The sequence below is a fragment of the Somniosus microcephalus genome, chromosome 30 (genome assembly GCF_052327205.1).
Source record: "Somniosus microcephalus isolate GS21.2 chromosome 30, FLI_Smic_1.0, whole genome shotgun sequence".
Lineage (NCBI taxonomy): Eukaryota > Metazoa > Chordata > Chondrichthyes > Squaliformes > Somniosidae > Somniosus > Somniosus microcephalus.
Genome location: NC_141016.1, coordinates 7,535,056 through 7,551,292, shown reverse-complemented (window position 1 = coordinate 7,551,292; position 16,237 = coordinate 7,535,056). Strand labels below are relative to the sequence as shown.

The 16,237-nt window shown below is 47.0% G+C and overlaps 1 protein-coding gene across 1 annotated transcript; it reads right to left on the bottom strand.

Annotated features, from left to right (window-relative positions):
• Positions 1–6,749: 6,749 nt before the first annotated feature.
• LOC147097897 (beta-microseminoprotein-like) lies at positions 6,750–15,791 on the bottom strand. The gene is made up of 4 exons (XM_085970954.1): positions 15,681–15,791; positions 14,375–14,456; positions 12,985–13,120; positions 6,750–7,011 (listed from the first exon to the last, which is right to left on the bottom strand). Exons 1-4 carry the CDS (start codon positions 15,681–15,683, stop codon positions 6,882–6,884), a joined length of 351 nt encoding a protein of 116 aa, XP_085827080.1. The 5' UTR covers positions 15,684–15,791; the 3' UTR covers positions 6,750–6,881.
• Positions 15,792–16,237: the final 446 nt, after the last annotated feature.

The following is a 16,237-nucleotide window of genomic DNA, read 5'->3' as shown; positions in this document are numbered from 1 at the left end:
TTTGGAGGGACTAACAAGGCAAGGGAATACACAATGAATGGCAAGACCCTAGGAAAGACAGAGGATCAGAGGGACCTTGGTGTGCATGTACATAGATCCCTGAAGGCAGCAGAACAGGTGGATAAGGTGGTTAAAAAGGCATATGGGATACTTGCATTCATTAGCCGAGGCATAGAATATAAGAGCAGGGAGGTTATGATGGAGCTGTACAAAATGCTGGTTAGGCCACAGCTGGAATACTATGTGCAGTTCTGGTCGCCACACTATAGGAAGGATGTGATTGCTTTGGAGAGGGTGCAGAGGAGATTCACCAGGATGTTACCTGGGCTGGAGCGCTTCAGCTATGAAGAAAGACTGGACAGGCTGGGGTTGTTTTCCTTGGAGCAGGGAAGGCTGAGGGGGGACCTGATTGAGGTGTACAAAATTATGAGGGGCATAGATAGGGTACATAGAAAGGAAAAATTTTCCCTTAGTAGAGGGGTCAATAACAAGGGGGCATAGATTCAAGTTAAGGGGCAGGAGGTTTAGAGGGGATTTGAGGAAGAACTTTTTCACCCAGAGGGTGGTTGGAATCTGGAACTCACTGCCTGAAAGGGTGGTAGAGGCAGGAACCCTCACAACATTCAAGAAGCATTTGGATGAGCACTTGAAATGCCATAGCATACAAGGCTACGGACCAAGTACTGGAAAATGGGATTAGAATAGACAGGGCCTGATGGCCGGCGTGGACGCGATGGGCCGAAGGGCCTCTTTCTGTGCTGTATAACTCTATATAACTAAACCACAACTTCCTCCACTTTTATATTCCAGCCCCCTTTAGATAAAGGCTAACATTCTATTAGCCTTTTTCATTGCTTTTTGTATCTGTTTACTCTCGATTGGTGCCCTTGGACTCCCAGGCCCCTTTGCTCCTCCATAGTTCCCAGTTTCTCGCCATTTAGAAAATATTATGTTTCCGAATGTCTCCCTGGGAAACCTACGCTGCACTCCCTCCAAGGCCAATATATCCTTCCTACGGTGTGGTGCCCAGTGGTTGCCATTAGATGATGCCAAGCCTGGGTTTACAGACCTTGTAGTAGGAAGGGAAGACTGAGAGGGGAGTTTAGGAGTTCCATAGTTTTGAAATCTTGGGAAAGGAATGAGAGAAAGCGCTGTGGAGGCTCAGTCTATGAGTATATTCAAGACAGAGATCGATAGAATTTTGAATATTAAGGGAATCAAGGGATATGGAGATCGGGCAGGAAAGTGGCGATGAGGTAGAAGATCGGCCATGATCTTATTGAATGGCGGAGCAGGCTCGAGGGGCCGAATGGCCGACTCCTGCTCCTAGTTCTTATGTTCTTAACTCTGTTGTTGACCGTTGATTTCAGAAAGGAAGAAAAGCATTGGGGAGAGCGTGTCGTGCCTTTGGATTGACACCAGAGGGCAAAGTTCAGATGGGACCTTGATCACAATAAGAGACAAGAAGGTTTGTCAGGAAGCAGTTTTTAGTAGAACCTAGATAACCTTCAACATAACCCTACTGGCAGAGCATGCGGTGTGAACTGTTCAGAAGTGCACAGTGCCACATCTTCAGTGAGGAGGATAGGTGAGCTGGAAGTAAGAGAGGTTGAAGACACGGCGTAGAAGAGGGGTGAATTAAGAGTTGCGAAAGATATCATCACAAGTAGTTGACATGATCAAGACACCAGGTGCCATCGGCTGAATGTTTCCGAGACAGCAGGCAGGTTAGAAGAAGCTAATGGATGCGTTGCTCAAGGACATGTAGGAGAGCAAAGGACTCTGCATTGGGGCCAGCCGGACTCCACTCAACCACTGCTGATGCTCAACACCAAAGTTGTCCAGAATAGTGATTTCTGCAGTTGGGGGTTTAAGGCCCGATTTAACTCTATCTGCCCGGCGAATGTTGGGGCAGACGGTTGATCAAAATGGTGACCAACACTTCCCGTTGTGTTCCTGACTGATTCACGCCTGCTGCCCTTTTCATGCCGCCCATCTTGATCGCAGGGAACCGCACGCAGGCAGGGGCCTCGCTAATATTGAGAAGTCAGGGTCTGACATCATTCGGAGGTTTCAGGTGTCCTTGTGGGCCAGGAGGAGCGGGGGTAACAGTCACAGGTGCAGCACATCTCCAGTATTACTGCACCTGTCTGGAAACCCCTGTGGGTATGGTGGGAGGGCGATTGGGGGCAGGGGGAGGACAATCGCCACAGCAAGTACAAATCAGATTAATGAAGGGGACTAAGGCGAGTGGCTGGGGCGTCAGAATAAACAGGCACACGTATCCCTCTTTTCAATCTGAAGTTGGATTCAAAAGCGTAAGTGGGATATTAGTAGGAACATGAGTCCAAGGTAGATAAGGATGAGATGACTGGAGATGGAAATAGAGAGAGATGGAGATGTCATGAATGTTAAAGGAGTGTGAGCAGAGTGAGGGATTGAGCTGCACCAACAGTAGGCCATTAGGTTGAACTTACAAATGATTGAGATACAAAAGCTAAGATGAAGAGCTGTCAACACCGTAACGTGTGAGCAGACCCTAGACGTGACTTCAGAGGTTGCCCCAGATATAACTGCACAGTAAAGACCCTTCAACCAGTAATAGACTAATAACCCAGCTTATCCAATTTTGCTGGGACAGGCAGTGAAAGTCCTACCAATGGGTTGAGGCCATTACTGATCAGATGACCATGGCCAACCCCAATTAAAGATCTGTCCCAACACCTTGAGCAGCGACAGAGCAGAGGGAGTGGCCTTCCTTCCTCAATAATGTTCTCCTTTCTGCTCCGTGCTGTGGTCCACTTCCACCGGGGGCGACTGCCTCCAGCACCATGGCCAAGTGGCCATCACTTAATCAGCAGTGATCCTGGATGGTGAGTATGGAACTAATGTCCTGCAACACACACGTCCAGAAGGAGTCACTGGGTAGAGCTCCAGTCCAGTTACCCTTGATGATTTTCACCCCCTTAAATCAATGGCACTAATGCCAGTTACTTTACAGGTACTGCCACCCCGACTGCTTTCAGTACAGATTAGGGATTGAACATACTGGATGCCTCAGTCAATCACTAGATAAACACTGGAACATCGGGGATAACTCCCCTTCTCTTCTTCAAAACAGTGCCACCCGTGAGAGTAGACGTGGCCTTGGTGTTGCGTCTCACCCGAAAAATGGCACCTCCGACAGTGCAGCACTCCCTCAGTACTGCACTGGAATTGTCGGGCCTGGATTATGTGCCCGAGTCTATGAAGAGAGACTTGAACTCATGTCCTTGTCTATGAGGCGAGCGTGCTACCCACTGAGCTTGCCTGATGCTCTCAGCCATTTGTGCCGTTTCTCCAGGAGTTGCATCGAATGCTGGCTGAAGGATATTGGATGATCCTCTGTGAAATTCAGAGCCCAATTCTTCCACAAAACTCCACGACATGGTGTGTATACAGATAGACTCTTACACCCGCAAATATGTCTTGCTGATATGGAGATTTCTTGAGACAAAGGCATATCAGCCCTGCGGATATGAGGACTCAGTTAATGAAAATGGTGGCTGCTAACCTTTGCATCCTTTGCCCACACAACGTTAGCCAAGGCCAACGTCAAATCATAGCCACTTGGAATGAAGAGCGGAAAAGCAGGGTGTTTTTTAAAATTCGTTCATGGGATACAGGCGTCGCTGACATTGCCAGCATTTATTGCCCATCCCTAATTACCCTTGAGAAGGTGGTGGTGAGCCGTCTTCTTGAACCGCTGCAGTCCGTGTGGTGAAGGTGATCCCACAGTGCTGTTAGGGAGGGAGTTCCAGGATATTGAGCCAACGGCAATGAAGGAACGGCTAATATATTTCCAAGTCAGGATGTGTGTGACTTGGAGGGGAACTTGGAGGTGATGGTGTTCCCATGCGCCTGCTGCCCTAGTCCTTTTAGGTGGTGGAAGTCACGGGTTTGGGAGATGCTGTCGGAGAAACCTTGGCGAGTTGCTGTAGTGTGTCCTGTGGATAGTACACACTGCAGCTACGATGCCCTGTCATGGTCCTGTCAGGTTATATTTGTTAACTTCATTGTTTCACCGAAGGTAATAAATTCCCTACAGGTTGAAGGGGATGTGGGATAAGGTTCAGTGGGTATCATGGAGTTTCACCTGAGGTAACGTTGGGAGTAGGGAGATGGTTTGAAGATCCTTTCCTCAGGAGGTTAGGTGAGTATAATAGAGACCATGAGGACCTGGTTATCCATGGTGTATTGTATAAAAGAAAGAACTTGCATTTGTATAGCGCCTTTATCGATATCAGGACATCCCAAGCACTTCACAGCCAATGAAAAACTTTTGAAGTGTGGTCGGTGTTGTAATGTAGGAAACACAGCAGCCAATTTGCACACATCAAGCTCCCACAAACAGCAACGTGATAATGACCAGGTAATCTTTTTTTTTGTGATGTTAATTGAGGATAAATCCCCTGCTCTTCTTTGAAATAGTGCAATGGGATCTTTTACCTTCACCGAGAGAGCAGACGGGAAGGCGGTACCTCCGACAGTGCAGCGCTCCCTCAGTACTTCACAGGAGTGTCAGCCGAGATTATATGCACAAGTAAATAGGGCGAATTAGAGTCAAATCCGGTACAGACAGTGAAATAAATAGAGAGAAAGAGAGATTGGATAGAGAGAGAGAGAGAAAAAAGAGACAGGAAGGAAATGTAAGAATTTTTTAAGAAAAGTTCACTTTTAAAAACTTCTCAGAATAATTTACTTCCTGCAGGAATGAGACTCCACAGTTTCAATTGTTCCCTTTCTGGGCCAGAGAAGTTGAATGGCATTGCAGGAACACAAATCTCATCATTAAAAGTGTCCTTATGCTGTTAAGTGCCAGCCCTAACTTTCTGCAATGAATTTAACGTGCAATTAATGCTCAAATGCAGCAATTTCTTGAACTCATGAGGTTGAGGATGAGCTGCCATTTTGGCGAGTCTAACGGCCAATGTTCCCTCTAGTATGTTTTTGGGTGCGGGGTCCCTTTAACGGGCTGCGCGGCCCATTCAAATTTCCACACAAGAGCAGTTTTTCCATTCAAAAGCCAGTGACCGGTCTGCGTGGGACCTCCAGAGCACTGCAGGGCCAGGCAGCTGTGCATCTTAACGAGAACATTGCTGATGGCAGAGCGGCACAAATCGTCCAGCAACTCGTGGCAATTCGCAACTCGCAGGGTATCTCTACCTCGCCACATGTTGCTGGATGCTTCACACACTAATAATGGTGAGCGCCATTAACTTGCCGTTAGTTGCCCAGCAAATTCTGGGCCAATTATACGGCCATCCGAACAAACATTGTTCAGATACTTGGGAGTAAGTTACAAAGCGAGTGATGACCAGTGCGATTCCGGGGCTACCATTCAGATCACAGGCCTGGGAATGAAGTTGTACAAATCCCTTTCTCTGTAGTTTTATTGGGTCAAGCAAGGCTGTGTTATCGCACCAACGCACCAACGCTCTTCTCGATCTTCCTTGCTGCAATGCTCCATCTCACCCTCAGTAAGCTCCCCACTGGAGTGGAGCTAATTTACAGAACAAACGGGAAACTGTTCAACCTCCGTCGCCTCCAGTCCAGACCCAAGGTCGTCCCCTCCTCTGTCGTTGAATTACAGTATGCAGATGACACTTGCGTCTGCGCACACTCGGAGGTCGAACTCCAAAACATTGTTAACACCTTCACCGAAGCGTACGAGAGCATGGGCCTTACACTAAACATCCATAAGACAAAGGTCCTCTACCAACCTGCTCCCGCCACGCAGCAGTGATACCTGCCCTGCTGTATGCCTCAGAGACACGGACCATGTACAGCAGGCACCTCAAAGCACTGGAGAGGTACAACCAACGCTGCCTCCGCAAGATCCTGCTAATCCATTGGCAGGATAGGCGCACCAACGTCAGTGTTCTTGCTCAGGCCAACATCCCCAGCATCGAAGCTTTGACCACGCTCAATCAACTCCGACGGACTTGTCACATTGTCCGCATGCCCGATACGAGACTCCCAAAACAAGCAGTCTACTCGGAGCTCTGGCACGGCAAGTGGGTAGAGGAAACGCTTCAAGGACACCCTCAAAGCTTCCTTGAAAAAGTGTAACATCCCCATCGACACCTGGGAATCCGTGGTCCAAGACTGCACAAAGTGGAGGAGAAGCATCCGAGAAGGCGCCGAACACCTCAGGTCTCTTCGTCGGGAGCAAGCGGAAGCCAAGCGCAGGCAGCGCAAGGAGCGCACCTCAACCCAAGCACTCCACCCACCCACCCCTTCAATCACCATCTGCCCACCTATGACAGAGACTGTAGGTCTCGCATTGGACTCATCTGTCACCTGTGAACTCATTTTTAATGTGGAAGCAAGTCATCCTCGGTTCCGAGGGACTGCCTAAGAAAAGATTGGGGCTGTTAACCCATGTGCTCAATTAACGGACCCAGGAACTTGATACAAATGGCTTACAACTTCCTACAAGAGTATTGCAGGGTGTACTTTTCGGGCTGGATCAGTGCTAAGCCTTTATCTTGCTGCTGGATATGTGTTATCTCTAGAGTACACAGACTGCCTGTTCTTGCTGGACTGAAAGGCGTTTGTCACAGGTCAGAGAGGACTTGTTTGAAGTGCATGTATTTACAGTGTTACGCTTTGTAGACTCTTTTTCACACACTCGCTCTTTCACTCTCTCGCAAATATTTGTAATTGAAATACCTGCAGTGGGTAAGAGTAATAACCCCAGAATATGATTGCTGTGAAATATGTTTATTGTAATAGAGCCATTGCATGGAGGAGAAATGCTCCCATTCCCCAATGATACTCGGTTCTTCTATGAAGCAAATATTTCTACATTGGAAGAGAGTTGTGTGTTTTATTCAAGCTCATTTCATAACACTTCCCCACACTGGACATTCAACAGAAGGGTCGTTCTTCTTGTGGACACTGTACCGACAATTCTGCTGCTCAAAAACTGCTACACAATCGTCTGGGTAATTGGTGGGTGTGGCATACCTGGAACATAGATCAGAAAATCAAAGGTAAGCAATGCAGAGCTTTATTAATCTACCGTCAGCAAGGGGTAAATGTGCAGGGATAACAAAAGAAAATGCTGGAAATACTCAGTAGGCCAGGCAGCATCCGTGGAGAGAGAAACAGAGTTAACGTTTCAGGTCTGGGACCCTTCATCAGAACTGGAAAAAGCTGGAGATGTAACATATTAAGCAGGTGCAGAGAGGGGGGCAGGGTGGGGGGGGGGGGTGGTGGGAGGGGAGGAAGGAATTGAAGGAATATACTGTGCTTATGTAAGAGGCACGAAAGATAAAATGTTGCAAATGGGAATGGCAAAAATCATACATCATGTAAAATGGGGGCAGGGGTTCTAGTTTCAAATTGTTGAACTTGATGTTGAGTCCAGAAGGCTGTAAAGTGCTTAATCGAAAGATGAGGTGCTGTGGCATTGAGTGGTGCTGGAGTTTTGCTAAGTGGGAGAAAAATCATTTAAGTGTATTTTGTGAATTTTAGTGTGTTAAGAAGTCAATTATTTGAAGTAAGTTTAATTTTTTAAGGGTTTTTTAAACTCTTGGGCAGTTTAAACCGGAAGTAGAATCCGGGTATAAAAGGGGAGGGGCTAGTGCAGTGCACGGAGTGCTGTGGCATTGAGTGGTGCTGGAGTTTTGCTAAGTGGGAGAGTTCGGACAAGTGGGAGGTGAGGGTGTGTTTTTTGCTCTGTTTTGTTCCCCACTCCCAGGCTTGGACAACACTGTGGAGGCGGAGCAGCGAGACGAGTCAACCAAACAGGCCCCACAGACAGTATTCAAGGAGGAGGTTGGTGATCAGCTGGTTGGTTGGTTTTCTTCCTTCTCTTCTCTTTTATACCTTTAAGTTGGTAAGTCCTTTGAATAGTGGTGTGACATTATCATCTATATCCGGGCAGGGTCTTCATAACTAATAATAAGAAATTTAATTAATTATATAGAATGGAGCAGGTGATGTGTTACTGTTGCGAGATGTGGGAGCCGGTGGTCCCCATTGAGGCTCGCGGTGATTACATCTGCGACAAGTGTTTGCTGCTAGAGGAACTCAAGTTCCATGTTATGGAGCTTGAGACCGAGCTTCAGACACTGCGACACATCAGGGAGGGGGAGAAGTTCCTGGACTCTATGTTTCAGGAGATGGTCACACCTATGAAGTTAATTACTGCAGATGTAGTCCGTGGTCAGGGACAGGACGGTGTGACTACGAGTGAGGAAGGTACAGGGATCCAGGATGTAGTGTTGAAGGAGACGCAGCCCTTGTTCTTGTCCAGCAGGATTGAGGTTCTTACTCCCTGCGAGGGCGGGAGCGGGGACTGCAGGGAGGATGAGCAACCTGGCCACAGCACCGTGGTACAAGGGGCCATTCAAGTGGAGGGAGTAAAAAGAAATGTTGTAGTGGTAGGGGATAGTATCATTAGGGGGATAGATAGGGTTCTCTGCAGTCAAGAGCGGGAGTCCCGAAGGCTGTGTTGCCTGCCCGGTGCGAGGGTTAAGGACATCTCTTCTGGGCTGGAAAGAAACTTGGAGTGGGAGGGGGAGGATCCAGTTGTCGTGGTCCATGTTGGTACAAACGACGTAGATAGGACAAGGAAGACGGTTCTGTTAAAGGAGTATGAGCAGCTAGGGGTCAAATTAAAAAACAGAACCTCAAGGGTAATAATCTCTGGGTTATTACCTGAGCCACGAGCGAATATGGCTAGGATAAATAAAATTAAAGAGTTAAATGTGTGGCTCAAAGACTGGTGTGGGAGAAATGGGTTTTGCTTCTTGGGACACTGGCACCAATACTGGGCAGGAGGGAGCTGTTCCGTTGGGACGGACTCCACTTGGCCAGTGCTGGGACTAGAGTCCTGGCGAATCATATAACTAGGGCTGTAGAGAGGGCTTTAAACTAATTAGTGGGGGGGGAGGTTTCTAGAGAGCAAATAATAGAAATGACAACAGAGAAGGTAATAGACTTAGGTAGCAGTGGGGGAATTAAAAAACAGAATGTGTCAGGAAGGGACAGAAGGTATGGAGCAAAAAGTAAAGTACTAAAAAGGGAAAAAACAGGAACTAAGTGTTACAAAACATATTTGAAAGTTCTTTATCTGAATGCACGTAGCATTTGTAACAAAATGAATGAGTTAACGGCACAAATAACGACATATGGGTATGATCTTGTGGCCATTACAGAAACATGGCTGCAGGGTGACCATGACTGGGAATTAAACATACCAGGTTATTTAACAATCAGGAAGGACAGGCAGGAAGGGAGAGGAGGTTGGGTGGCTATGTTAATAAAGGAAGGAATCACTATAATACAGAGAAATGATATTGGGTCAAAGGAGCAGGATAGTGAAACAGTTTGGGTGGAGATAAGGAATAATAAGGGGAAAAAAACACTAGTGGGTGTAGTCTATAGGCCTCCGAACAGTTGCAACTCTGTTGGACGGAGTATTAATCAGGAAATAGTTGAGACTTGTAATAAGGGAACAGCTATAATTATGGGGGATTTTAATTATCATATTAACTGGACAAATCAAATTGGGCAGAGCAGCCTTGAGGATGAGTTCATTGAATGTATTAGGGATGGGTTTCTTGAGCAGTATGTAACTGAACCGACCAGGGGGCAAGCAACCTTAGATTTGGTCCTGTGTAATGAGACAGGATTAATTAAAAATGTCCTAGTAAAGGATCCCCTTGGAATGAGTGACCATAACATGGTTGAGTTCCATATTCAATTAGAGGGTGAGAAGGTTGGATCTCAAACAAGCGTGCTGAGCTTGAATAAAGGAGACTATGAAGGTATGAGAGCGGAATTGATTAGAGTGGACTGGGAAAATAGATTAAAGGGTAAGACGGTACATGATCAGTGGTGTACATTTAAGGAGTTATTTTACAACTTCCAAAAAATATATATTCCACTGAGGAAAAAAGGGTGTAAAAGAAAAGATAGCCATCCGTGGCTAAGTAAAGTAATTAAGGATAGTATCCGACTAAAAACAAGGGCATATAAGGTAGCCAAATCTAGTGGGAGGATGGAAGATTGGGAAGTCTTTAAAAGACAGCAAAAAATAACTAAAAGATTGATTAAGAAAGGGAAGATAGATTATGAAAGTAAATTAGCAAAAAATATAAAAACAGACAGTAAAAGTTTCTATAGTTATATAAAAAGAAAAAAGGTGGCTAAAGTAAATGTTGGTCCCTTAGAGGATGAGACCGGGAAATTAATGGTGGGAAACATGGAGATGGCAAAAACACTGAACAATTATTTTGTATCAGTCTTTACAGTAGAGGACACTAAGAATATCCCAACACTGGACAAACAGGGGGCTCTCGGGGGGGAGGAACTAAATACGATTAAAATCACTAAGGAAGTGGTACTTGGTAAAATAATGGGACTCAAGGCGGATAAATCCCCTGGACCTGATGGCTTGCATCCTAGGGTCTTGAGGGAAGTAGCGGTAGGGATTGTGGATGCATTGGTAATCATTTTCCAAAACTCACTGGACTCAGCAAAGGTCCCGGCAGATTGGAAAACTGCTAATGTAACACCCTTATTTAAAAAGGGTAGTAGGCAGAAGGCTGGAAACTATAGACCTGTTAGCCTAACATCTGTGGTTGGTAAAATGTTAGAGTCCATTATTAAGGAGACAGTATTGGGACATTTGGATAAACATAATTTAATAGGACAAACTCAGCATGGTTTCATGAAGGGGAAGTCATGTTTGACAAATTTGCTGGAGTTTTTTGAAGAAGTAACATACAGGGTGGATAAAGGGGAACCAGTGGACGTAGTGTATTTAGACTTCCAAAAGGCATTTGACAAGGTGCCACACAAAAGATTTTGCTCAAGATAAAAAATCATGGGATTGGGGGTAATATTCTGGCGTGGGTGGAGGATTGGCTCTCTAACAGAAAGCAGAGAGTTGGGATAAATGGTTCGTTCTCAGATTGGCAACCAGTAACTAGTGGCGTTCCGCAGGGGTCAGTGCTGGGTCCCCAACTCTTTACAATCTATATTAACGATTTGGAGGAGGGGACCGAGTGTAACATATCAAAGTTTGCAGATGATACAAAGATGGGACGGAAAGTAGTGAGTGAGAGGGACATAGACAGGCTAAGTAAGTGGGCAGAGATTTGGCAGATGGAATACAATACTGGAAAGTGTGAGGTTATGCACTTTGGCAGGAAAAATCGTAGAGCAAGTTATTATCTTAATGGCAAGAAACTGGAAAATACTGTAGTACAAAGGGATCTGGGGGTCCTGGTGCACGAAACTCAAAAAGTTAGTATGCAGGTGCAGCAAGTGATCAAGAAGGCCAATGGAATGTTGGCTTTTATTGCTAGGGGGATGGAATATAAAAACAGGGAGGTATTGCTGCAGTTGTACAAGGTATTGGTGAGACCGCACCTGGAATACTGCATACAGTTTTGGTGTCCATACTTAAGAAAAGACATACTTGCTCTTGAGTCAGTACAAAGAAGGTTCACTCGGTTAATCCCGGGGATGAGGAGGTGGTCATATGAGGAGAGGTTGAGTAGATTGGGACTCTACTCATTGGAGTTCAGAAGAATGAGAGGCGATCTTATTGAAACATATAAGATTGTGAAGGGGCTTGATCAGGTGGATGCGGTGAGGATGTTCCCAATGATGGGTGAAACTAGAACTAGGGGGCATAATCTTAAAATAAGGGGCTGCTCTTTCAAAACTGAGATGAGGAGAAACTTCTTCACTCAGAGGGTGGTAGGTTTGTGGAATTTGCTGCCCCAGAAAGCTGTGGAAGCTACATCATTAAATAAATTTAAAACAGAAATAGATAGTTTCCTAGAAGTAAAGGGAATTAAGGGTTATGGGGAGCGGGCAGGAAATTGGACATGAGTCTAGGTTTGGAATGGTCATGGCCCTGTGGGTAGTGGAGTGGGCCCAGGGGCCGTGTAGCCTGGTACTGCTCCTACTGTGTTCTAATTCTGTGTTAGATTTCAGGAGATGGTTTTATTCCTGTTCCTGGCTGGGGTGGAGATCGCCTTTACAGAAGGTAAGTACTGTAGAAAATATAGGGACAGAGTGATCTCCTGGAAGAATTTCGATCGCCTAGATGGGTCGGAGAGGAATTTCCCAGATTTTTTTCTCCCAAATTGGCCATTGGGTCTTTATCTGGTTTTTCGCCTCTCCCGGGAGATCACATGGGTTCGGGTGGATGCACAGTGATAGAAGATTTGAGGTTAGGATCAGATCAGCCATGATCTTATTGAATGGTGGAGCAGGCTCGAGGGGCCGATTGGCCTACTCCTGCTCCTATTTCTTATGTCCTTATGTTCCTCAAGCTTACGTTATTAATGAAGCTCAATGTTCACCTGCCCCCACCCCATCCACCTCTCCCCTCCTCAGCTCCGCCACATCCCACCCCATCCCAAACCACCCAACCCTCCACCTCCCCATCCCATCAACCTCCACAGCCCATCCCACCCCCGCCACATCCCACCCCAACCCATCTCACCCAACCTCCCCATCCCAACACTCTCTCTCCTCCTGGCCCATCACATCCACCTCTCCCTTTCTGCTAGGCCTTAGCCTATCCACCGCACCCCCTACCCCACCCCATCCACCTCTCCACCCCAACTCTCTCTCCCCGTCCTACCCACGCCCCATCCCTACCAACTCCCCATCCCCCCCATTTCATCTGTGCCTATATCTTGATCTTACATTCTTGTGACATGCACACTAGATGCAAAAAAGAGAGGAAGTAAGCCAGTCATTCTGTGCTGCTTTCTTCTGACCTGCAAGTGTCTGCTGATCTGCAGACCACCCCCAGCAGCATTGATAAACCTCCAACTCTCCGTGTGCCTCTACATACCAGTGACTTTGTGGCTTCTAAAGAAGTGAGTTAATTTAAATAGAGCTGCACCGCTGCAGAATAACACGTCAAGGCTACGACTGTGCACAAAATAGCAGAGGAACACTTACACTGTGCAACACCTAATGTCTCCATTTGAGCAACTGCATCTATCGCAGTCCGAGGTCATCCAGATTTCCCCACTTTTGCGCATGATCCCTTCGGACTCAACTCTGCAGTTCGCTGAGAGAAGACGTCCTTCTGCATCTGTAGGCGATAAAGACAGGGATTGGTCTGTCAATGTCCCATCAATGAGTGAAAAGATACCATGGGCCGGGGGGGGGGGGGGGCGCAGTGGAATCGATCCTTTTGCGAGTTCGACAAGCTGCTGGGTGGCTGGGTTGGTACAATATCCTCGCTCACCCTGGCGCTGAGCAATTCAGATCTGGGGAAGAGCCAGGATCTCTTCCCGATTGAGTTGGCCTGGGCCAGAGTGCTGAGCTGCAATTGGCAAAGGTTTCACCTTGGTTGGCACAGGCAAAGAGGCTTCTATCCATCCAGTAGCCCCACCGGGAAATGTGTGTGGATGTGGGGGCTGAATGTCAGGATCGGGCTCGCCACTTGCCATGCCCACAGCCCACCACATCACGCTCAGGTTTAAGTTTACACAGTCTGCGGGAGTATAGTTCTCCTGGTTACCGCTGTGACCCCCTGGCCAATTTTGAGACACGGGCATCATGTTACATACAACCAGTAAGTTACGGGCCCAGAACCAGCACTCTGAGGGAACTCGTCGATTTGCATATTACCAATGCTCTCTCGCCACGCTCCACCCTTCTCAGGATCCTACCCAAGGTAGAGTTGATGCCACCATTTTTAGGCCACTACTGCCCCATTTACAAGGGACGGAGTGCACTTGAAACAGGCCACACTGTACAACTCACGGATTGAGAATAGTTACTTGGGAAGCAGATGATGTGGATGGTACTTGCAATGTGGTTAATGTTACATTAGATGGCCCCCTGATGGGAGTAAGCCCATTGGAGTGATTACCCTCCAAGGACTCACTTCTATTGCTTTCGTTATTCCTTGTCAGGAATGTTCTTGGATCCCTGGGCATAAAATGAGTGTGTTTTTGCCACACCAATATAAGTGTAACAGTTGCCAGTGTCGATGGAACTGGATTTCAGACGTGGATGGGGGTCAACTGAACGAAGACAAGCAAGCTCTAAAACAAGTGTGATGGCGAGTGCGTTGGTTAACTATACACGGGAGTGCTCGTATTGTCATCTAACCCATACAGAAATGCCACATCTCTGGAACACCATGCACTATTACATGGTCTACAGGTAGCGAACACACCCGGACTATAAGTTGGAGCTGCCCCACATGCCTCAATCAGAAAAACGAGTCACAGAAGCTCGAGTACAAAAAGCCCCGCCCCAGTCCTTGCACCTGGCCCAGTTTCATCACACACCCCTCCCCATTTTAGGGCAGAGTTTGGAACAGTTCCGTATGTACCTAAGTCTTCTGCATGATGAAAGTGGCAGGATTCTGTATGTTCAACAGCCAGGAGCAGCAGAGCGACGCACACAAAGAATTTCTGGGGTAAGGAAAAAGAATATGATTAGGAAATCGGTCATGTCACTTATATTACACTATTTCCCAGTCAGATGGGAAATTGGAAGGAAGTTCCTCACCCAGAGTGTTGTGCGATAATCCACCAGGGCGAAATCAAGAGACAGTGAGATGTGTTGAGGACAGCCGGAGAGGATTGAGGGCAGAAGCTGAGAAGTGGTTTGGTTGGGGTGATCTAGCAATAAAAGGGACAGGATTGTTGGGCCCAATGGCCTTTGCCTGATGCTGCAAACTCATATCTGTCCTTGCCGACCAATTGTTCACCCCGGGGATGCAGAAGGTGACATCTCCGTTCATTGCCTCTACGGGGTTGCACTTGGGAGTTGGCTTATGTTTTGGGCACATGACCATTTCAGGGAGGGGTTGCCAACACTCCAGGATTGCCCTGGAGCCTCCAGGAATTAATCTCCAGGACTGTGAGCAACTCAGGAGACAGCTCATAGGGACATTAAAGAAAGTGTTGTTTATTCATTAATTCAAACACTATCATTTATTAGTTATAAAATATTGGATATTGGGTGAAAAAGGCTGTTTGACAGCCGACAGTAATCCAATTGGGGGTCTGTTGGTTTTCCAATGGGCAAGAGCAGGCGGTGCTCCTCAAGGATGGACGTGTCCTTCGACCAATGGCGGAGTGTGGGGGGCGGGACTGTTGGAGACTGGAGGTCATGTGATGCAACCTCCAGGAATACGTCCAACCAGAGTTGGCAACTGTAATTTCAGGAGAACATGTTACGCGTTCGAGTATTTGAAGGGCTACACTTTCACCGCACATTTTATAAATTCCACAGTATGTGAAATCAAGTTCACAATCAAGTTTTTCTTTAAGGTTTTTGTGAAAGAATTGAAGTTTACACGTTAAAAAGGTGACGGATGGCAATGCTGGAAAGATATCTTTACTTTAGACAGCCAGGCAGTTTGGCTACACCCTGGTCAAGTACAGAGCAAAGCTCCCTTTACTCTGCCTAAACCGTGTGCCGCAACTCCTTACCTCCAAACGACAGCCTCTCCTGCACCAGTCTGACATTTCCATTAAAATTGAGCAAGTTCACTCAAACAATACCTGATCATAATTATCATCCTGCAGCAACTCAAAGCATTCCCGCAGATAACTTCAACTTTCGAAATCTTCCGAGACGCAATAATCCCTCGCACCGACAAAGACGATCTGTCTCGGACTCAAACATACCATGATCGCACCAACCAGACCCCCGCTATCCAGTCACGGAGAGAGCAACTTCTGTCCTGTGTCCAGTGGCGGAGACTTTTATCCTTCAGCTTCAAAGTCACAAAGTGCAAATTGCCACACGGGTGGTTGAACTGGAGTTAACGCCAGCTGAGTGTTTACTTTCTGACCGGACGGCTGCAGACAGGGGGAGTGTCTCTGAACCAGCAGCTGGACAAAAACAGATCGATTGTTTAAATATAAAGGAAGGAGTTTGATCTCCTCGAGAGACCCCAGGATTTCTGTTAAACATTACTTTGGTGGTTTTTATGAGCGTGTGTATTCTGTGGTATGAAAATACAAATCCCTCCACAGCCCCGTCGGTCTCCCTATCTCTGTAACCTCCGACAACCCTCCGAGATCTCTGCGCTCCACCAACTCTGGCTTCCTGTGATCCATGATCTCCACCGCCCCATCATTGGCGACGTGCCTTCAGGTGTTTGGGCCATAGGGGGAGAAATTCGGTATCGCCCCGTTTGGGGCGCTAGTCCTGGCGATGCGCAACGTTTAGCGACAGGCGC

Bases quoted from the DNA above. Each gene is read 5' to 3' on its own strand.
- LOC147097897 (XM_085970954.1), bottom strand. The intron at 13,121-14,374 runs GTACATACGGAA...TATCGCCTACAG, and splicing joins TCATCATGCAGAAGACTTAG to ATGCAGAAGGACGTCTTCTC. The intron at 7,012-12,984 runs GTAAGTGTTCCT...TCTATGTTCCAG, and splicing joins GACATTAGGTGTTGCACAGT to GTATGCCACACCCACCAATT.